The sequence below is a fragment of the Python bivittatus genome, unplaced genomic scaffold (genome assembly GCF_059951505.1).
Source record: "Python bivittatus isolate LINGU-HERP-01145 unplaced genomic scaffold, Pbiv_v1 ctg000160_np1212, whole genome shotgun sequence".
Taxonomy (NCBI): Eukaryota; Metazoa; Chordata; class Lepidosauria; order Squamata; family Pythonidae; genus Python; species Python bivittatus.
The window spans coordinates 9,757,083-9,780,349 of NW_028277076.1; the positions used below are offsets into that span (position 1 = coordinate 9,757,083).

Sequence of the window (23,267 nt, forward strand, 5' to 3'; positions counted from 1 at the left end):
ACATCTTAACGTGGGTTTGAATGTAACAGAAGGTATATAAGGTACTGTGGGGAGGGGGCCCAGTGCGGTCGCCCACCTAACTGCTTGCTGTCATTGCTTCTGCACTTGGGTGAAGAATAAATCTCCTAACTTCATGCAATTCGTCGGTGTCTTTACTCAGAAACGGACTTGGTAAGATAACTTTTTCTTCCAACATCTCCTTTTTAGTTTAGTTTTAATTTAAGGTTTTATGTGTTTATATATTTTATGTTCTAATGTTTATTGTGAATCACCCAGAGTTCCCCCATTGGGGGGAGATGGGCAGTCGAAAAATTTAATAAATAAATAAATAACGCAGCCCCATCTGATGAGGATCTAACACACGCATTCACATGTGCCAAGCGTGGCGGTATTAATGAGGGTTGGATTCTGTGGCTTTGCCTGTTGTCCAAGTCCAGCCTTCACTTAGTTCCCAGTTCGGTTTGGGCTGCCCTGTTGCTCGGTTGCCCCGACTGGGCAATGCTGGCTCCAGCTGAAACCCTTTCTGACCGAGAGATAAGGAGCCAGCAACTGTGCCATCATAAAAATACAGATCTCAGTCATAAAATACAAAGAATTGTTCCACTTGGTTCGGCTTCGGTCTACCTGCACCTCAAAGACTCTGTCCAGTTTTGTACACCACCAGATTCGGAGAAGGACAAGGCGAATGACTGACCCCTACTGATGCGGCCAGGACTATGGGTACCCCTCTACATTATCCCAAAGATCCCGATTTGCTGTGAAATGCGTTAAAACTGACCCAACTAAATGGCACCCGCCATTTCTTATTCTATAATCCATGGGGCAGACACTTTTCTTTTGATATATGAGGAACATATCCTTGCAAATAATAAAACAAATGAAAATGGCATGGACATAATTACTGTATGTAGCCATTGTAGATTTTAAATTGGCATTTGATTCTGTTTTGTCGGAAACCTTGTAGGAAATTGGAGAATACAGCACAGATAGATCTTTACTTTTTCTCATTCAGCGTTTGCATGGAAATTCTGCCATCAGAGTCACATGTAACTCACATGATGTGCTAACCAACCCAATACCTGTTCAGAAAGGAGTCTGACAGCCTGTGTTTAGGCCCCTAACTAGTATGTAACTGTACCTACGCTCCTCAACAGGTCACCTGTCTATCTCCAATTTACGCCTGTCTCAGTCCGTGGGCCCAGGTGTGCTTCTCCTCCTATATCCCCATGGCATGGCTATTATCTCACAAACCTTAGTTGGCCTTAGACAGTCTCTTGCAGTGTTTTTTGCTAAAAAGCCTAAAACACATAATGGACCATGGAGGATCCAATTGACAAGACTTTCAAATACCTGAGGACAGTCCTCCATGCTACTGGCATTTGGAAAACCCATATAGATTATATGAAAGAATTAGCACGGAGGAGTTCTTTCACGCCCAAGTATTCCTGCAGCACTGAAATTGTTTGAGGCAAACATTATGGCCCACATGCTTTTTTAATATAAATTTCATAGCTTTTTAATTAAGAACAACAACAAAAAGAAAAACAACATAATAACACACTATCAAAAAGAAAACATTAAAAAGTGCTATTACAAAAAAGTGACAAAAACAAAACAAACAATATAAAAACCTGGCATAGCATATTATAACAGTAAACAGTTACAAATCTATAAATATTTATCTAATGCAAATATTCATATGCATATATTCTTCGAATACATTTGTATGTGTCATTTTAAACTACTATACTTTGTATAAATGAGTCCCATATTTCATTATAATTGTCTGTACAAAGTCTATGTCTATTGGCAATCCACTCAATGGCAAGTGAAATCGGGACTTCAATCCATTGAATAAATGGGGCCACACATTTATCTTTCCAATGCTGCAATATCAGTCCTTTGGCCATAGTAAGGGCACAGAATCCATTTACGTTGTCCGGTTGTCAAATTCCGTGTCCTAGGCATGCAGTTCAAAAGAACGTTATCCTCTGAAAAGTTTAGCTTTTGTCGCACCATCACATTTATATAGTCCACTACTGTCTCCCAAAACTTATTAGGACATTGTAAAAACATATGGTTTAAAGAGGCATTGTCCTTACTATATCTCCAACAAAATGCTGTTTTTGATGATCCTTTTCTATAAAGACATAGTGGAGTCCAATAAATTCTAAATATTATTTTTCATTCCACACTTTTACTACAGAAGTTAAGACACTCTCCCACTATCTAGGGAATAAAGAAACCTCTAATTCTTTATTCTACTCTTCCCTTAACAACTGCATATAAAAATTGATTTATTGATAACAAATATCTATACAAGCTAAAAGTAGGGTTTTTTTAGTTCTGGAGGATTTAACAAGTTGTTATTGTGTCTCAGATGTCTCAGAAGTGAAAATGCTGCTGATCCAAACAATGTTGTTAACAAATGTTGTAGCTGTAAATATTGCCATTGGGATACATCCGATAGATGATATTTATATCTTAACACAGTATATGTTAAAAATTCATCTTCGTCATCTATCACTGCTTCCACCCAACGTTTTCATATCACCATCTTTTCCCCAATTTTTAATGTTGGGTTTCCCCATAAAGTCAATTTAGCATGGGAAAAAAGATCAAATCTTTTTTTATTAGACATAACGTTCCATAGCTTTCTGACATAATTGTTTGTAGAGATATTAGAGTTCTGTTGTATTTAGTTCCTAATACTGTCCATCCAACCAAAGGTGCTATATATGCATATTCCAATGTTGCCCAAATCGGAAAGTTAACACCATCTGTTGGGTTCCAGTATTTAATACTTGACAATCGGTAAGCTTGATGATATAGCTCCAGATTCAGAAAACCGAATCCTCCTTCATTAATTGGTATCTGCATTTTCTGTAAAAATATTCTGGGAACTGGAGAATCCCATAAATTTTCTGGGAACTGGAGAATCCCATAAAAGAATTTATTTTCTGAAAATATTTTCCATATTTGAACAGGAAGTCCTCTCAGAATATAAATTAATCTGGGAATAATATTCCTTTTGAGAGCATTCACCCTTCCCTGAAGGGTGAGGTTTAATGACTCCCATCTATCCATATCTAAGGAAAGCTCTTTACAAATATGGAATTGATATTTCTTAAATGGATGGATAACTAAATTTTCACCTCCTGGCATCAATTCTGATTTGGATTTGCATCAACACTGGAATAGTAGTATGAGGTTTAGTAATAAACTAAATATCATCTGCAAATAAAACCAATTTGTGTTCAACTGAATTATGTACTACTCTGTAAATCTCCCTTTATTGTCTAATAGCACAAGCCAAGAGTTCCACACAGATACTGAAAAGCAAGGGTGAAAGTGGACATCCTTGTCTAGTTCCTCTAAGTAGTGGGAAAGTAGCAGAAAACATGCCATTAACCTTTACATTAGATGTGGGCGACTCAAATAATATCCTGGTCCGTTTCATGAATTTCAAAGGGAATCTGAAGCTGTTTAGCACAACAAACGTGTACTGTCTATATATTTTGTCAAAGGCTTTTTCAGCACCTAATGATAAAGTAACATATTTGTCTTTTATTCAAGTCTATTAAATCTACAACTAACCTAATATTGTCTGCTGCCTGCCCAGTTTTTATAAACCCTGCTTGATCATTCTTAATAACAAACGGTATTACTTGCTATAATCTATTTGCTAGAACTGCTGTTAAAATCTTTGTATCAACATTAATCAGAGAAGTTGGATGATAATGATCAATAATAATGATAATCACACTGAGTACGATCTAGTATATATAGAATCTATACTTAAAAGAAAGAGTTAAGTGCAAGGAAATAAAACAAACAAGTAACGCTGTTATAAAAACTAGAAAGAATCTTAAAAATAAACCAAGAAATAAAGAAAGACACGACTTCTCAATGGGATAGCACTGTAGCTCATCTCTCTTATTACAAGTAAATGTACAGAACAGCTTCAAACTAAAATATAGAGACTTAAGCTGGCAAAACACCCAGACTCATTATCATGACGTTGGCAGGAATACAGAAAAAAAACAAGTGAGAAATTGAGAATCTTTTAAAATGAGGCTGGACTCAGTTTTCTCCCTTAGCCATTGCTGTGGAATGAAACACAATCAGGCTTTTCCATCAGCAGATTTCATGATAAGATAAAGGTCTCTGCATTCAGAGGGTTATCAAATCTGTGCACTTGATCTTGATGGTTAGTGCAGAAAGTTGCTGGAAAACGTATGAAATATTGAAGTTGTTGTGTATTTTAATTCATAAATAAATATTTATTTTATTTCAATTTTTATTCTTTTTACTGTAAACCGCCTAGAGTCAATCTGTTTTGAGATGGGTGGTGACAAATTTGAAATATAAAATAAATATAAACAAATAAATAAAGTTGTGTTGATCTAGCAAGATTTTGGGCTTTTGCAAACACTCTTATCAGAAACTTCCTTCGTAAAATAAGGATAAATATCTTACTTTGGCTGGAGCCCCACTTCAATGGAGACTTTACTGATTTCTGGCAAAATATATGTAAAATCTCATATCTTCTGGTAACACAAAGGAACTACACAATAATGATGTTGGAACTAATTCCAGTCTTCTGTCTCATCAGAGGAATTTTCATTACATTTAATCTCAACTGGAAAGTCCATTCCCAAAAAGAGGAGCTTTCTGAAAAAATCCTCCATAAATTCAGCCAGGTTTGGTTGGCTTGGGGGGCTCTTAATACCAATCAAACGTAAATTTTTCCCACACAGGTCTGATTCTAGATAAGTAACTTGTTTATCCAAAATATTTTGACTGGCTTGCATTATGGTCTCATGGGCATGTAATTGATCTTCATATCTAGCCATTTTTTCTTACATCTGCTTTAGATCATTCTTAAACTCAGCCAGATCTTGTTGAATTGGCTTCAAAAGTTGTACCTGAGCCAGGATCGCTTTAACAAGTTAGTGGAACAACCCTCCTCCACCATGCTTCCTGGCTCAGCAGATAGTGACGCAGTAGGAGTTAAACTAGACTGTTTAGATCTAGTCGCCATGCCAATAGCTTGTTAAAAACAAGATAATATGTAATAAAACATTTTTTAATTACTGAGTAAATGAAGTCTTTATCCAGGGAGTCCGATAATTCAGAAGTCTGAAAGTCTTTTAATCAAGAGAGAAGCGAGAGACGTGTTTTATAGTACCATCCCAAACCTGGAAGTTATAGCCCATATGCTTTACGGCACACAGCCACATTGTTCTCATGACTGATTGAATAAATTTGTGATGATGGTATCAGTATATGGAATTGAACACAGTGGTGCTCATAAGTTTATACACCCCGTGCAGAATTTGTAAGATGTGGACTTTTTTGTAAGAAAACGTGAGTGATCAAAAAAACACTTTCAAATTTTTAACATGATTCAAATTAAACTATCAGGCATCACAGAATAGCACAATTATTAAACAAACCATAGCAATAAATAGTAAAATGGTTCTGTTGAGAGGTTTGCATACCCTTGAATGTTTGGGCTGATAATATAGTATACACTCAAGTTGACACACACAGGTTGAGATGGCAATGAACAGTAAGTATCAACACCAGTGCCTTATTGGACTGTAATTCGTGCCTGTGTATAGTCAATGAGTTTCTTAGCCCTTGAGAAACCCTTGCGCATTTCAATCAGGGTGTCAGAGTCTGCACACTCAATCCCAAAGTTCAGTAAATCCTCTGGAGACCAAAAGTTCCACCAGAGATTTCTTTATTCAGGAGAAGCATACAGCATCATAGTTTGTTGAGTCTAATTCTACAAAGCAAAGCCTTGTCCTTTTAAGCCCAACTTCCCCCCCCCCCCCTTCTAGGTTTCCTTTCCCGCTTGCAACTCTTCGTGCCTTGCCCCGGTTCTCACACCTCCTGGCCTTGGATGTCTGTTTCAAGATAGAGATAACGGCACCTGGCCTCCTCTCCCCGCTTTTTATGGCAGGTCAAGCAAATGGTTTAAAATAACATTCCCACTATTCTACTATTGATCTATGCTTAGCAATAAAAGTAAAAGCAATAAAAAACAATTGAAGGTTCTGGCTTGCGTAGATCCTGACACAGGGATGCATTTATTTTGCTGGTTACTGAGGTATTTTAGTCATGCTCTATTCATTTATATGGTTTCTCTACCGTGTAGATTCTTTGATGGTCTTGAAGATTTCCATTTGTTTTGAAGGATTTTTCGTACTCCGTGCATTTATCAATTTATCTGTGAGAAGTTTATAATATTTACTGAGACCTACATTGTGACTGAAGCTCTTTCCATACTCCAGGCATTTATATGGTTTTTCTCCTGAATGAATTCTTTCATGGCTTTTGAGTTGTTTGTTTCTGATGAAGGTCCTTCCACACTCGAGGCATTTATACGGTTTCTCTCCTGAATGGATTCTTTGATGTATATAAAGACTTCCCCTCACACTGAAGCTTTTTCCACACTCCAGGCATTTATATGGTTTTTCCCCTGAATGGATTCTTTGATGCGTATGAAGGCTTCCATTCTCACTGAAGCTCCTTCCACACTCTAGGCATTTGTACGGCTTTTCTCCCGTGTGAATTCTTTGATGTATCCTGAGATGTCCTCCCTGACTGAAATTCTTTCCACACACTGTGCATCTATATGGTTTCTCTCCTGTGTGAATTCTTTGATGTATCCTGAGTTCTCCTCTCCGAGTGAAACTCTTCCCACACTCCATGCATTTGTATGGTTTCACTCCTAAATGTATTCTTTGATGGCTTTTGAGTTGTTCATTTCTAATGAAGCTCTTTCCACACTCCAGGCATTTATACACTTTCTCTCCTGAATGGATTCTTAGATGCGTGGAAAGGTTTCCCCTGTCACTGAAGCACTTTCCACACTCCCGGCACTTATAGGGTTTCTCTCCTGTATGGATTCTTTGATGGCTTTTGAGTTGTCCGTTTCTAATGAAAATCTTTCCACACTCCAGGCATTTATATGGTTTCTCTCCGGAATGGATTCTTTCATGTGTATGAAGGCTTCCCCTCTCACTGAAACTCCTTCCACACTCCAGGCATTTATAGAGTTTCTCTCCTGAATGAATTCTTTGATGTGAATAAAGGCTTCCCCTCAGAGTGAAACTCTTTCCACACTCCAGGCATTTATAGGGTTTTTCTCCTGAATGGATTCTTTGATGTGTATAAAGGCTTCCCCTCTGACTGAAACTCTTTCCACATTCCAGGCATTTATACGGTTTTTCTCCCGAATGGATTCTTTGATGTCTATAAAGGCTTGCCCTCAGACTGAAATTCTGTCCACACTCCAGACATTTAAATGGTTTCTCTCCTGAATGGATTTTTAGATGTGTATAAAGGTTTCCGCTCAGACTGAAACTCTTTCCACACTCCATGCATTTATACGGCTTGTCTCCTGAATGGATTCTTTGATGGGAATAAAGGCTTCCACTCTCACTGAAGCTTCTTCCACACTCCAGGCATTTATACGGTTTTTCTCCAGTGTGAATTCTTTCATGTTGACTAAGATGTCCTAACTGACTGAAACTTTTTCCACACTCCAGGCATTTATATGGTTTCTCTCCTGTGTGAATTCTTAGATGTTGACTCAGGTGCCCACAATTGGTAAAGCTCTTTCCACACTCTAGGCATTTATATGGTTTCTCTCCTGAATGGATTCTTTGATGTCTATAAAGGTGTCCCCTCATACTAAAACTCTTTCCACACTCCAGACAGTTATACGGTTTCTCTCCTGTATGGATATTTTGATGGCTTTTGAGATGCTCATTTCTAATGAAACTCTTCCCACAGTCCAGGCATTTATATGGTTTTTCTCCTGTGTGAATTTTTTGATGTTGACTGAGATGCGCTCTCTGAGTGAAGCTCTTTCCACAATCCAGGCAGTTATATGGTTTTTCTCCTGAATGGATTCTTTGATGTATATAAAGGCTTCCCCTGCGACTGAAACACTTTCCACACTCCAGGCATTTATAAGGTTTCTCTCCTGAGTGGATTCTTTGATGACGTTGGAGACTTTCGTTTGTTCTGAAGGATTCTCCGCACTCCAGGCACGTCTTGGCTTCTCCGGGTATGTTGACCTTTTCCTCCTTCCCAACTCTCTTTTCGGGCATCCTCCTCTCATGGGGTCCCTCTTGGCTCCGGGTCATCTCCTTTGGGGGCGGCCCTTCTGCAGCCCCGCAGCCGCCGCGCCTTTCCCCGCCGTCTCCCGCGGGAGCTGCGCCCTGGACCGGGCAGGGCTCCCTCCGCTCCTCCGGGGCTCCTCTTCCTTCCTCCGCCGGACTCGTCCGTCCTATATTCTTATATTTAATATTGAAACACTCGCACTGGGAAGGAGGAGGAGAGGCGCTTCAAGGGTCTCCTTCTCTTCCCTGGAGGCCTTGGAGATGAAGGGCATTGTGTTAGTACATGGTTTGTACTATGTGTGTGTGTTTCACATAATGTATAACATCCATTTAATCGTGCCTTCTACCTCACCTTATCTTTAAAACTTTAACTTGCTTTTTGCCTTTTAAAGAGCACCGCATTCCCCCACCCCATTTTCCTTTAGCAACAGCCAGCCGCTAGATACCTGACTGTCTTTGAACGAACAAGCTGTGAATTAGCCTGGTACCAGGTAGAGAAGTTGCCAAGAGAGAGACCCTGAATTTCAAAGAGGAACAAAGAAGAGATAAGTACCGGCATGGGCTGTTTCCTTGGTAACCAGAAGAAAAAAGTTAAACTTAGAGTCACCTCTTTAGGACCCGCCTTTACCCCTCCCCAGACCATCCCAAAAATCCCTTGGATGGGCATGAGACGATGATTTGAATTCTTTTACACCGGTACCTTTCTATAAAGCCTCTGATGTTTGCTTTGCAAGCTGTGGTTTCTTTCAACACTTCTTGCCACGATGTTGATTGAGCCAACCAGATGCATATTGGTCACTAAATATCTGTAACCCTTTACAGAAGTCTCGTCTCAAGTTTTGGTTTGGCTCTCTGAAACTTGGGTAGCAGAGAGTGCCTGACAGACATGCAAGGCCCGCGGGGGAGGGAGGCCGAAGCCTCGGCCTCTCACGGCCCCTTTGGGCGGGCGAGCAGGCAGGCAGGCAGGCAGGCGGCGGACCCGGCCTCGCCCAAGCGCGGGGCCTCCAGACCAGGCCTCGGGCTGCCGGCTTCCCCCGCTCTCTCCCTCCCGGGCCTACCTCCCGCGGAGAGGCCCGCAGCGCACCGCAGCGCCGCCCCGGACTGCGACTCCCAGCATCCCCGGCGCCACACCTGCATCCGGGCACCTCCGCCGCCGAACAACGACGCTCCTTCCCTCGCCGGACGGATCCCGGAAGGGAGGGCGGGACCTCTGGCGCGCCTTTTCCGAGGAAGCTCCTCCGCTTCCTCCCGAGGGGCGTCCCGAGAGTCGTCCCGCCAATCGCCGCCGCCGAGCAGCCAATCCGCGCCCGCGTCCGCCTCCCTCGGCGAGCAAAGATGGCGTCCGGCGTGTCCAGCGCGGAGGCTGGAGGCGTGTCCGGACAGCCGGGAGCTGAGCGGCCCTTCTGGGCTGCAGGGGCCCCTCCCTGGGGCTCTCCCCCTGGGCGGCCGCGCAGGCGGCAGCGAGGGGCCCTCCCTGGGTCCTCCCGGGGCGTCCGGGCAGCCGGGAGCCGAAGGGGGTCTCCGGCCGTGCCGCGCCCTCGCCGTCCGGGCAGCCGCGGCCGAGCGGCTCCCCTCCGCCCCCCCCCCGGGTGCAGCGACCGCAGCCTTTTGTTATGAAGGACAATGTTTTGCTTCAGTTCAGCTGCCGGTGACCAAAACTCACCTTCGTCCTCGATCTGGTCATTTCACGTTGCCTCTGGCGGCGCAGCCTTTCCCCTTCACGTGGAAACTCTGGAAGCGGGACTGTCCCTTTCAAATAAGCTTCCGCGCTGTTCGGTTTCGGAGATGGGCCTGTGTGGTTTTCCCTGGTTTTCCTCTGGAATTTTCCTTTGTGAAGCAGAGTTAGAAAGATACGAAATTAAACTTTTTCATCCTTCTAAGCCTCTTTCAGATCTGCCCCTTTTTCAGGTTTGCCAATGTAAGGTTTGCAACCCTGAATCCCAGAGAAATCCAGTGCCAAGAATTCAGGAGGAGGCTCTTAGAAAGAAACAGCTTTTATTGGGCCGAGTAAAGGAAGCCAGATGGTCAACAACCCAAAGCATAAGCAGCAAATACGCCAGGGTGTCCCACACCAATAGAAATGAAAGCTCAGTTTTTATACTTTACAGGGACAAGGCAGTTTGAACTGCAGTTTGAACCGGTTTAGCTGTAGACCCTTTCCTGGATACCCTCGAGGTATCCTGCGTACGTGTCCCTCTCACTTGGAGCTAATGGTGTCTTTCTAGCGAGGTTGCAAAGACAACCCCCCCCCCTTCACCATTTCGCTTGTCCAAGGAAATAAGGCAACGTGGTCATGCCCGTGAAGTGCCAGCTTGGTTCGTTGCCTGCCGGGCTCTCCCTTCCTTCCTTCCCTCCTTCCCCTGCTCTGAAATCCTTATGATAAGCGGGGCGTGGGGGGGGATTCAACCTCTGCCAGACCCCACAACAGTGACAGGCTTCACGCATCACGCTGCGCCTTCACGTTCCCCCGGTGAGCGTAGACCCCTTTAAGGGTTAAAGCTTTGGCCTTGGTGCACGGTCTGGGTTCAAGCCATCATCTGGCTACAGAGTGCGCTGGGGGATTTGGAGCCACCTGCTTTCTTGCAGCCCAATTCTACCTCTCAGGCTCATTGCAATGGAGATAAAATTAGGGGGGAGCAAGACCCCAAGGTATGCCATCTTCAACAAAGCAACATATAAGTGCAGTAATAAAGTAAAGGAGCCCACCATTATGGCTAGTTCAGCAAGCCATAATCCAGGCAAGCCATCGCTTACTGTAATGGGAGAAACCAGTCTGTGTCTAAGGTTGGTGGAGAATGGATTTTACTAGTTCCAGGTGTATTTGTAGGAATTGCGTACCATTCCTGCTCTGTTTTGCTCATAGCTTCTCTGGCAGAGAAGGCGTGCTGCAGATCCTGCCTGCTAGAGAATTACATCTGGCGGGTCGCAGGAGGTGGGCCTTCTCTGCCGTGGCGCCCACCTTGTGGGATCTTCTCCCCCCAGAACTGAGATTTGCTCCATCCCTCTTGACATTCCCCAACTCCCTCAAGACCTGGCTATGTGATCAGGCCTGGGGCTCCCAGGGGACCGGGGAGATTTTACGATGGCTCCCTTATTAATTTTGTCCCCTCCTGTTTTGTGTGTTTTTACAGTTTTTTATATGTAGTTGTTTTTATGTATTTATTTCTTTAATTGTTGTACCCCGCCCAGAGTCACCTTGTGTGAGACGGGTGGCTATATAAATATGGTAAATGAATAATAAGTAAAATACTTGGGCTGATTCTGAAGATGAGGTAGTACATTCAATGCTTAATTCACTAATAAATGCTTGGACCAAGCAGCCAGATGCCTCAATCTGAGATGAACCAAACACTTTCATGATGAAGAAGGAGACTCATTTTGTTTTCCATCATCTCATCCATCATGATCATCAAGACTCCACTCCTGATCAACAGCTGCTCAGACCTCTTAATCTTTGTTAGTGTTGTCCTCCCAAAACATCTTAAAATGTATTAATCGAATTAATCTTGGAGAGAGAGGAATTATCCAGGGAGTTACTGTATATAGCTGTTAAACGCAGTCTGATCCAGTTCATGAGAAGCGGTGGCTAAATTTTTCCTAGCATTAGGCACCTCTCCGCTCAGCCTTTGGTGGAACGTAACAGGCAGCGATGCCAGTCCAGAAGCACCAGGGGCTAAGTGCAGGCTGGACACCACATCCTCCGCTTGGAGAGCCAAGCAACGGGACAATCCTCTTCCCATTGTGGGGAATTATCTCTGAGTGTATCAGTCCCACTACCCACCTCTCACTGTTCAGCTTTACCATATCAAAAACTGGTTGTTCTCTAACTTAGGTCACACTCGTCCTGCTATCTCATGCTGTTTCTCCCAAGACGCTCAGGGCAGTGCCCACTGGACTCCTGACAGCCCTGCAAAGTTGGCTGGCAAGGAAGACCTGCCTGGTGCCATCTTCCGTAGCAACCTATTTAGAAGACCCCCGTCTCTTGGTTTGCTTCACCTCCCTTAGTCAGGCATGTGGCCTTTTCCTTTGCTTCTCTGCAGTCCTCCCACCTTGACAGCCAGTGCCGTGCACCACCCATTCCATTCCCCGTAGCACCACCCTCCCCAACAAGGACTTCCTCAGACTCATCCAGCATGGACGAGCAGACAGTGGATCTGGCTTCAGATGAGGAAGATTAAGCAGAGGACCAACCTCCAGATCAGCAGAAAAGACCCAGCTTCAGTTTAGCTGGAGTGAGAGGACAGTGAACAGATGGACTTCTGGATGCCCCCACTTGAAGATCTGGGCACCGGCACTCAACGTGTTCCTAGGGGCACTAGCTCCTTTCTGCACTTTCTCATCCTGGAGAAAAATGGCAGTCACAAGAGTGGGGAGTAGAAGGGGTGGGCACACTCTCCTCTCCAAGCTGTCTCTGTACCAATTGGGCAAGGTTGGTAAGGGTGAAGCATCTCTTCATCTAGATACTTTACCATTTTCAGTGATACCTAAACACTGGGATGCTTAAGAGATACCATATTTGAAGTAAAAGAAACCATCCAATTTGATATGAAACTGAAAGAAGGTTCATACTGGAAACTCTGGCTCCCCCAGAGAAGGTGGCAGCTCTTGCCGCTGTGCAAGGCCTTGTGGAGGCTTCCCAAGGCCTTCTCTTATGAGGCCTTTGTGAGCCTCACAAGGCCTTGCACGGCGCTGACAGCAGCCACTTTCACCCGGGAGCCACCACCCTGCCTCCTCCCTGGCCGGGCCCAGCGAGCTCCCTTCAGCAGACATGGATGTTCCAGGGCCTTGCCCTGCTCCTGAATCCTGAGCCATCAGCACGAAGACGACAACAGCAAAGGTCAACTGGGGACGGGGAGGCAGATGCAGGCGGCAGCAGAGTGCAAGGCGGCCAAAAGGGCAGAGATTGGGGGGAAATAGGTGGGGGGGGGTTGAAGCAGAGGCAAGCGCTGCACGGTGGTGGAGCAGGGATCTTGCTGGGCCTGGATGGGGAGGAGGCATGGCGACAGAGCTGGGAGTTTGCACAAGGCAAGAAAAGTGTGACATCCTCACATAGCGACCGCGACCTAGACTACCAGAAATGTTGTTGCTAAGTGCGCATGGGCCTGTGATGTTTCACCTAACAGTTGCTTTGCTTAATGATGGAAAGTTGTGGTCACTAAGCGAGGACTACCTGAAATTCTTAGGACTTCAGGATGAAATTAATATATTAGAAAATCCGCTTCCATGTTAATCGAACAGCATTTTAAAAAATTCTACATGAGATCTTTATTATGGCATTATATGAATTAAAGTATCTTTGGCACCTTCAGGAATGGATAATTAATCAAACCAAACCTTGGTTCAAAGTAGAAATTCAATTGTTATTTTCCTTCATGTTAATTCTTTGAAACAAAGTAAAACTTTAGCTCCCACTAAATCTCATTTCACATTGCAAACATGTTTCCTCTCCTGTGCTAATTCTTTCATTAATTTCTTTCATGTTCACTCTTTTCCCTTCTGAATGTCTTTCAACAATCCAAGCTTTCATTTGTTTTCTCTCCTGTGAGAATTGTTTTTGTTTCCTCAGATTTTCATTAATTCTAAATCTCTTTCCAAATTCATTCATGTAACTTCTCTTCTGTATGCATTTTTCTATCTTGTCATAAAAGCTCTTTTCACATTCCAGACATTTATATAGTTTTTCTCCTGTGTGGATTCTATGATGTTGATTGAGATATCCATAATCAATTAACCTTTTTCCACACTCCCTGCATGGACAGAATTTCTCTCCTCTGTGAAGTCTTTGACAGTTTTTGAGATATTCAGTCTGTCTCAAGCTTTTCCCACATTCTATGCATTTATAGGGTTTCTTTTCTGGGTTGATTCTGTGATGCTGACTGAGATGTCCACTATTAGTAAAACCTTTTCCGCACTCCAGGCGTTTATACAGTTTCCTTCCTGAATGGATTTTTTGATGTGTATAAAGTCTTCCGCTCACACTTAAGCTCCTTCCACACCCCAGGCAGTTATCTAGTTTCTTCCTGAATGGATTTTTTGATGTCTATAAAGGGTACCCCTATGACTGAAAATCTTTTCACATTCCAGGCATTTATACGGTTTCTCTCCTGAATGGATTCTTTGATGTCTATAAAGGTGTCCCCTTTAACTGAAACTCTTTCTGCACTCCAGGCATTTATATGCTTTCTCTCCTAAATTGATTTTTTGATGTGTACAAAGGCTTCCCCTCTGACTGAAGCTCTTTCCACAGTCCAGGCAGTTATAAAGTCTCTCTCCTGAATGGATTCTTTGATGTATATAAAGGCTTCCCCTCTGACTGAAGCTCTTTCCACACTCCAAGCAATTATATGGTTTCTCTCCTGTATGGTTTCTTTGATGTATATAAAGGCTTCCCCTATGACTGAAACTCTTTCCACACTCCAGACATTTATGTAGTTTTTCTCCAGTGTGAATTCTTTGATGTCTGTAAAGGTGTCCCCTACAACTGAAGCTCTTTCCACACTCCAGGCATTTATATGGTTTCTCTCCTGAATGGATCCTTTGATGTCTATGAAGGTTTCCCCTATGACTGAAACTCTTTTCACACTCCAGACATTTATGTAGTTTTTCTCCAGTGTGAATTCTTTGATGTTGACGGAGCGATACACACTCAGTAAAGCTTTTTCCGCACTTCAGGCATTTATAGGGTTTTTCTCCCGAATGGATTCTTTGATGTGTATAAAGGCTTCCCCTCTGACTGAAACTTTTTCCACACTCCAAGCAATTATATGGTTTCTCTCCTGAATGGATTTTTTGATGTGTATAAAGATTTCCCCTGCAACTGAAACTTTTTCCACACTCCAAGCAATTATATGGCTTTTCTCCTGAATGGATTCTTTGATGTGCAGAAAGGCTTCCCCTCTGATTGAAACTCTGTCCACACTCTAGGCAGTTATAAGGCCGCTCTCCTGTATGGATTCTTTGATGGCATTTAAGATGTTCATTTCTAGTGAAACTCTTTCCGCACTCCAAGCATTTATATGGTTTCTCTCCGGAATGGATTCTTTCATGTCTATGAAGGCTTCCCCTCTCACTGAAGCTCCTTCCACACTCCAGGCATTTATAGGGTTTCTGTCCTGAATGGATTCTTTGATGTCTATAAAGGCTTCCCTTCAGACTGAAGCTATTTCCACACTCCAGGCATTTATACGGTTTTTCTCCTGAATGGATTCTTTGATGTCTGTAAAGGTGTCCCCTACACCTGAAGCTCTTTCCACACTCCAGGCAATTATAAGGTCTCTCTCCTGAATGGATTCTTTGATGTCTAAGAAGGCTTCCCTTCAGACTGAAACTCTTTCCACACTCCGGGCAGTTATAAGGCCTCTCTCCTGTATGGATTCTTTGATGGCTTTTAAGATGTCCATTTCTAATGAAACACTTTCCACACTCCAGGCATTTATACGGGTTCTCTCCTGTGTGAATTCTTAGATGTTGACTGAGAGCTCCACTATCAGTAAAACTTTTTCCACACTCCAGGCACTTATATGGTTTCTCTCCTGAATGGATTTTTTAATGTCTATAACAGCTTCTCCTGCAACTGAAACTCTTTCCGCACTCCGGGCATTCATAGGGTTTCTCTCGCGAGTGGATTCTTTGATGACGTTGGAGACTTCCGCTTGTTCCGAAGGATTCTCCGCACTCCAGGCACGTCTTGGCTTCTCCGGGCATGTTGACCTTTTCCTCCTTCCCGCCTCTCTTTCCAGGCACGCTCCTGTCATGGGGTCCCCCTCGGCTCCGGATCGGCTCCTATTGGGGGCGGCCCTTCCGCAGCCCCGCAGCCCCCGCACCTTTCCCCGCCGTCTCCCGGGGGAGCTGCGCCCTGGACCGGGCAGGGCTCCTCGGCTGGGCTCCCTCCGCTCCTCCGGGGCTCCTCTTCCTTCCTCGGCTGGACTCGTCCGTCCTCCTGAGGGGGCAAAAAAAAGCAAGGCCGTGATAGATGATTTTAGATACCCAGAATTTACATACAAATATATTTCTCACTTATGTTTAGTACTGAAGCACTTCGACTGGTATTCATGATCTTGGAATCCTGCTTCATCCTTGGAGGCCCTTCCCACTAAGCGTGAGGAGGCCAGGCGCTGGGCTGCAGGCGGCGGACCCGGCCTCTCCCCAGCGCGGGCCTCCAGACCAGGCCTCGGGCTGCCGGCTTCCCCCGCTCTCTCCCTCCCGCGGCCTCCCTCCCGGGGAGGGGCCCGCAGCGCACCGCAGCGCCGCCCGGGACTGCGACTCCCAGCATCCCCGGCGCCCTACCTGCATCCGGGCACCTCCGCCGCCGAACCGCGACGCTCCTTCCCTCGCCGGACGGATTCCGGAAGCGGGGGCGGGACCTCCCGGCGCGCCTTTTCCGAGGAAGCTCCTCCGCTTCCTCCCGAGGGGCGTCCCGAGAGTCGTCCCGCCAATCGCCGCCGAGCAGCCAATCCGCGTCCGCCCCCTCGGCGAGCAAAGATGGCGGCCGGCCAGATGACCTAGCAGGCTCATACAGGGGTTAAGAGAAGAAATGAGAATATTGAGCCACGAGCCAATCCATAAATCAGGGGCATCGGGCTTGACTTCTTTCCTCTCACCATCACTGACTGGAACCAGCCACAGAGAAAGGAGAAGAAGGGCCGTAAAATTGTGCTTCCCGCTCCTGACAGCAAGTCCAGGAGATTGATTGATTGATCGATCATATTTATATGGCTGCCCATCTCACATAACGTGACTCCGGGCAGCACACAAAACAACAATAAAAACAATTTTAGAAACGTACAGTAAGTACAAAAAATAAATATTATTGTAAAAGGCTGAGACAGCTTCAGATTATAAAGATTGGAGCCGCCTAATAAAATTATCGTTCTGTAAGAAAAATATATCTTTGGTTTAATCTTGGGGTGAAAAGACAAGTTCTTAGAGGGCTCATTTCAATGGGATCGCCTTAATAAGCTTGAAACATAAAGGCATGTGGAAGCATCCTTGAAGCTGATGTGAACCAGGCCGGTTGTAAACTCCTTATCACAAACCTTCCCACAGCAACCTGGGCATCTGCCCTGAGGGAGGATGCCTTCTTCCTGGCCTTTGGCACCTTGAACTAATTTGTGTCTTCTTCTCTGTGACACTATTGTTTTACTAGCAGATAACAGAGGGGCAGAGAGTAACTTGAGAACTATTGCTTATTTAGGTAGGCCTGCGTCACCATATGAACATGTATGTGTATACCTTCTTTTTCCCTTGCCCTCCTTGTAGACCTGCACAAATATCAGAGCATCCACTTTGCCTGCAGGGGAGTGCCTCCCACTAACCTCTGGTGGGGTCCCCCTCCAGTACGTACTGCTCAATAAACACTGCAGTGAAGCCTTCATTATTCTGCATTTGTGTCCTGCGTTTTGATCCCACAGTTCCCTTGCGATCTCCAGGCCTGGATGGTTCAACCTCCCCCCTCCCGGCTGTACCCCTGGTCATCCACAGGCACGGTCAGTGCTGCCTCCCTACTGTGCCCGGACTGAAACCCACCTGGCTTCCGGGTGGGCCTAGGCTGTTTTCTTGGAAAGCCTCCTGTTTTCATATTCCCACCCAGGTTCTCCTGGCCAACCAAAGTCCCCCAGTGGCATCACCCCCAATTATTTGCAGAAATCTCTTTTTTCAGATATGCCAAGTCAGTGCTAACCCCTTTTTTTTAATAATATTTTGAGATTTTAAAGATACGTATTTAAAAGTTAGAAATGAAAAGGAAAATTTGAAATACAAAATATAAAGCAAAGGAAAAGAAAAAGTGAGATAAAGTAGAAGAAGAAAAGATATGAAAAATAGATAACTTCCAATCTGTCTCTGGTCTTAGAAATAATAAGGCTATCATAAGTGCTAGTTTTTAATACATTAAATAGGAATAATTCCTTGTCTAAACATATCTCGTTACATTTATAATCTAATCTTCAAATCCCCATGTAAGCTTCACCCCACCTGCATTTTGCAAATAGTCCATCAGTGGTTTCCATTCTTACAGATAATAGTTGTTTGAGTTTTCTTTTAATAAGCAAGTCAGTTTATCATTTTCTGCCATATCCATCAGTTTTAACAACCATTCTTGTATTGTTGGTAGTATCTGGTTTTCCAAAATCGTGCATAAAGAAGTCTTGCTGCGGTAATCATGTATTGAACAATTCTAATAAGATGTTTTCCTATTTGAAACTCCATTATCCCCAACAGAAATAGTTCTGGTTTAATGGAATCTGTATTTGTAGCAAGCTCTGCATCAACGTTTGTATTGAGTCCAAAATTTCTTTGCAATTTCACATGTCCACCACATATGGTAAAACGACCCCTCTTCTTGGTTACACTTCCAACAAATGTTGGAAATCGTCCCATACATCTTTGATAGTCTTTGTGGTGTCATATACCATCGATACATCATTTTATAGAAATTTTCTTTCAAGTTATAACATAAAATAAATTTTAATTCTTTCGACCACATATTTTCCCAATGCTGCATATGTATAATATGGCCAATATTTTTTCCCATTTAATCATGCATTCTTTAACTTGTTCTTCAACCATTTCTTCTCTCAACAATAATTTGTACATTTTTGCTATTAAATGTTCATCTGTTTCGCAGAATTGGATTTCGAATGTCGATTTATTCTGTTCAAATCCAAATTCTTTTTTATCAGTTTTAAATTTTTCTTTCTATTGCATATAAGAAAACCATTGAAAAGTATATCCTTCTAAAACCAGGTCAGTGCTAAACTCTTATTCAGCCCTTCATCAAGAATTGTGGAAAGTACTTTATAGAAATCATATTCAGAAAACTCAAATTGGAAAGGGGGACTAAAGCGGCAATAGCTGTTGTAACAGGCTTTTTTGGACCCTGGGAACGTGAATAATTTGAACGAAAAAGCAGAACACAGGATACTCCCCCCTCCCAAGCTTTGATAGCATAAGGTATCGATTTGCAGCCCTGTCCTTAGTACGTCAAGGTAAGTACGTCTAGGTAAATCCCACTGGGCCAAACTGGACTTATTCCCCAAACAAATTTCCCCAGTTTCCTTGGGAGTACACTCACGCAGGATGGGGCTCCACGCCCACCGGGGGAGGCTTCCCAGCCTTCCCCCACCATCCCCTAACCCAAAGCCTGGGTGGGACGGCCGCGAGGGGCGGGGTGGTATTCCCAAGGCAGCGTATAGGGGCCGCAGCATGCCAGCGTCACCACTAGCAGAGCGGCCTTTCCAGGACCGTCACCCCAGCTCAGCCCGCACGAGGAAATACCTCCGCAGCAGCCGGAGGCTTAGACAAGGGCTGCCTCGCTCAGACGTCACCGCGCATGGGGGGCGGAGAAGAGCTGCAATGGAGGAAGCGGCCCCACTGCCCTTTGGCGGGACGCTGACACACAGCCCGGGAGCCTTGGCTGGCAGAAGGGTCAAGACGGTCCACGGAGTACTTGAAAACCACAGGACTCTCCTGAACTCTGGGGATGCCTTGAGAGAGGGGCTGATGGATGGAGAGCGGGGAGCAGGGCCAGCTGAGGAAAGATGCCTGGCACAGCACCCAAGTAACAGCACCTGGTCAGGGAAGTGGCGGCAGACAGTGAATTCTTATCACCATTGAGGGTCAACATCACCTGTCATAAAAAGGTGGCCAAAAATCCATTGCTGGATAGTAGATTGAGGGAGGGTGACTGACGGGTTTTTGTGCGATGGACGCTTTGCGCATTTCTGGAAATGAACGACAGTGACCTGATCAGCAGCACCAGTTCAGCGATTTTTGTGCCAGAGATTCAGATCTGGAATTTGTGCTGGGGAATTACAGCGGCGCTTAAAAGCTTGTGAACCCTTTGGCTGTTCAATATTTCTGCATGACGACGACCTAAAACCTGATCTGTTCTCCACACGCGTCCTAAAATGAGATGAGAATCCAAAATGGGTTAAAAACATTATTCATTTATTCACTGAGGAAAAGGATCTAAAGCTACGTACTTGTGTGTGCAAAAGCGTGTGAACCTCTGGGATTCTTAGTTCACTTGAAGGGGGAATCAGAGTCAGGCGTTTCAATCGATGGGATGATAGTCCGGTGCGGGTGTGGGAGGCCCTGCCTTATTTAAAGAACAGAATTCAGGGTATTCGCTATCAAAGGCCGGTCTTCACAACACCGATATGCGCCAGTGTGTCATGGCTTGAACAAAGGTTTCTGAGGACCTCTGAAAGACAGTTCTTGATGCTCGCCAGGTGGAAAAGGTTACAAAGGATTTCCAGAGAGTTTGACTCCAACGTACACCATCAGGCAGACTGTGTACAACAGAGGCAATTCAACACGTTACCTTCTCCAGGAGCGCTCTCCTTCAGGGCTCCATTTGGCTTTTGAAATCTTCCTTGAAGACTAGAACTTCTGCAGGTGCTGAAAGACTGCGTGTGTGAGAACCGGCACTGCCCCATTCCCAATAAAGATGCTTTCCTGGAGCCCCAGTGAGTTCAAAGTACAGTTCATTTATTTATTAAGCAGCAGCGTATAGTCGCAAAAGCATTGCTGAAACTAAAAATCCCGCACGCACCAATCTTTTCTTCAGGCCCCTTTCCTTTTACTCCCCCTTCCCAGCCCACAGTCCTGCTTCCTGCTTGCTCCTGGTCTCACGCTGGTACCACCCTGGCAATCCTGAGAACAGACAACACGGCATCTGTCTCTCTTGTTCTCCTGTTTCTCTCCTCCCGCCCCCCCTTCCGGCAATGGCAGAACCGAAGCGAGCAAGCTGGGCACAGTGGATAATATTTGCAAGGTTTCTGACAGCGTGCTGTGTCTGGGCAAAACGCAGAAGCGAGGGGCCGGGCGGAGGGCAGGCCAGGAGGTGGGGAGAACTGGGAGAGCCAGACACGGTCGCAGCCGCTGCATCAATTGTTTTCTGCAGCTTTCCCTCCTGGCCAGCAAGGCCTTCCATTTGCCCCTCATCCTGGACCGACTCACAGACCTCTGTTAACCCAGCCAAACGTTCTGTGCACTCGCATCTGACAAACCTTCCTGTGTCCTGCTGATAAACGTACATACTTCATTCACTGACTGTAGGGACACAAAAACCAGCCGCCGCCCCCAGCCCATCTGACTCTCAAGAGCCCTCGGCTTTTGCCTGCCAAAGAGCAGAGGGTGACTGAGAGAGGAACGATGCTCAGTCCGGGAACGTGGTGGGTGAATGGATGGGAAAGCATGCACTCTCTCTCTCAGCGGGCTCCTGAATTTCGGTGCAACCACAACCCTGGCATTCACCATTCACCCAGAAAGGTTCTTTCAATAACTGAGAATTTATTAGTGCAAGGCAAATTTATGTGCCTCACACCCACTCCATACTCGCCACACCCCCTACAGCTAACACTGGCCAGAGTCGGGAGTGCTGGACAAAGTCTGGATCCCGAAGCTTCTTGGTCCCTCCCGATTCGCTCCTTTTGTAAGCAGCACTGCAGCCCAAGCCCTCCGGCTGAAGGCCCTTTTCCTTTTCTGGACTTATCTTGCACCTTGTTGACCTCTTGTCCTTTCACACACCCAAGTGAGCCAGAGGCTTTTTGAGGCGCCCCCTCTGTTACCCCTGCACTGCACCAGAACCTCCCTTTTGCTCTCCTGGCGCCTCTGAGCGTGTCTGCAGCCGGTCGTATCTCCCTAGTTTACCCTGGCCACAGGGTAATCGTCATTACTATTCTAGTTTGGCTTGCGATCTTTGGCCCTGGAGGTTTCGCACAGTCCCGCATAGCTGCAAGGGGAGGGGGCTACCCTCTCGGAGCTACCCCACTGCGGTCTGTGGTGCAAATGGGCTACACTGTGCACTTCCACCACTGACCAGGGCCTGTGCACTTTCTGGAGCGACCCGTTTCATTAAAAGGCAGCCGCAGCTCTCTTCATCGGATGCATGGAGGGGCTGAAAGAAAGTGAGATTTAAATGGGGCTGATGGGGGGGAAAGGCAGGTGATACAGCGGACAGGCAATCCTACTTCTGCTGAGCTGCCCCCTTGCCTTTCCTCTCAGCTGCAGCTCACGGAAGCTTCTGTTCTTCCATCGCCTTGTCTGGTCCAGAAAGGGTTGCCGCCAGGCTCCTCCTGGAGGAAAGTGGGGCACCACGGAAGCAGGCAAGTTTCGTGTGGAGCCAGGGCCCCAAAGCAGGCGAGGCAAGGGCAGGGCAGGGCAGCCCTGCTGGGTGTAAGGTTTACCCCGTTCGTCTAGAGAAACTCTCATGACACGTGTGCAACAAAGTTTACTTGAGCGTAACGTGCAGTAGTTACAAACAAAGCCAGGACTGGCTTGGCACATCTTGTGATACAATTTAGTTACCGCCTTCCCGCGCTTTGCCCTGTTGCTACGTTACATATTGCAGAGTATAGATTATAGATTGCCCATGTAATCCCCCCTTTTTCTCGAATGGCAGGTTCAGCCCAGTTCTTATTGTTCCTTGATTGTTCTGGCCCGCTGGCGTGGTCGTGGTTCCTCTGGTTCCTTTCAGCTGCGCGCAGAGCTGGGGTTTTTCCAATTGCGCGCTGATCGCCTTTCCACGAGCCGCGGCTCAGCCCTTTGTCTCGGCGCTCGCGGCTAATCAGCGTTGATACAAAACTTCCACGTTGCGGTTTTCTGTTAAGCGGTCCCAGGTGGCTCCTTAATCAGCCGCGGCTTTCACTTCCTCTTTTCCCCAGCTAGCGAGCAGGCGGTAGAACGGACTCAGCGCGGCTGGGCAAAAACTAACCGTGCCTCGCCGGCTGAACCTGACACTGGGCAGGGTTGCTCTCCGAACATGCGCATTTCGGCTGGCGAGGGCAGGTCATTAGATAAAACGTGACCCAGAAACTTTTAGCACTTCCAGAAATACCTAAAACACTGGGATGTTTAAGAGACAGTATGTGAAGTAAAAGAACCCGTCCAATTTGATATGAGACTGAACAAAGACTCATACTGGAAATCCATGACAGGTGAAACAAGAAATTGGAATATCCAATTTTGGGAAAGCAACAGGATCAACTTTTAGCAAACATAAAATATAATCTCTGAAAGAGTAAATAAAGGGATACCACCTGAAAGATTTACAGTAGATGAAGTAAAAGTCTGTAATGTGTCTTACGAACCGCAAAATTATCAGGACGTGTTAGATTTGCCGTT

General features: G+C 45.4%; 1 protein-coding gene and 1 pseudogene across 8 annotated transcripts in view; both read right to left on the bottom strand.

Annotated features, from left to right (window-relative positions):
- Positions 1-1,101: 1,101 nt before the first annotated feature.
- Positions 1,102-23,267, bottom strand: part of LOC103066736 (uncharacterized) — a 44,300-nt gene continuing 22,134 nt past the window's right edge. For 2 of the 7 annotated variants that reach the window (XM_088147185.1, XM_088147184.1), the window contains exon 3: positions 1,104-8,096. In XM_088147185.1, coding sequence (XP_088003311.1) covers positions 6,156-8,096 — 1,941 coding nt within the window. In that variant the 3' untranslated portion in view covers positions 1,104-6,155. Of the gene's footprint in view, positions 8,659-8,841; positions 9,534-23,267 lie in introns of those variants that run through there. The other 5 variants (XM_088147182.1, XM_088147183.1, XM_088147181.1 and 2 more) reach the window with 5 other exon arrangements.
- LOC148214887 (uncharacterized) lies at positions 14,044-16,779 on the bottom strand (annotated as a pseudogene). The gene is made up of 2 exons (XR_015797304.1): positions 16,428-16,779; positions 14,044-16,080 (listed from the first exon to the last, which is right to left on the bottom strand). The product of XR_015797304.1 is annotated as an uncharacterized LOC148214887 (transcript).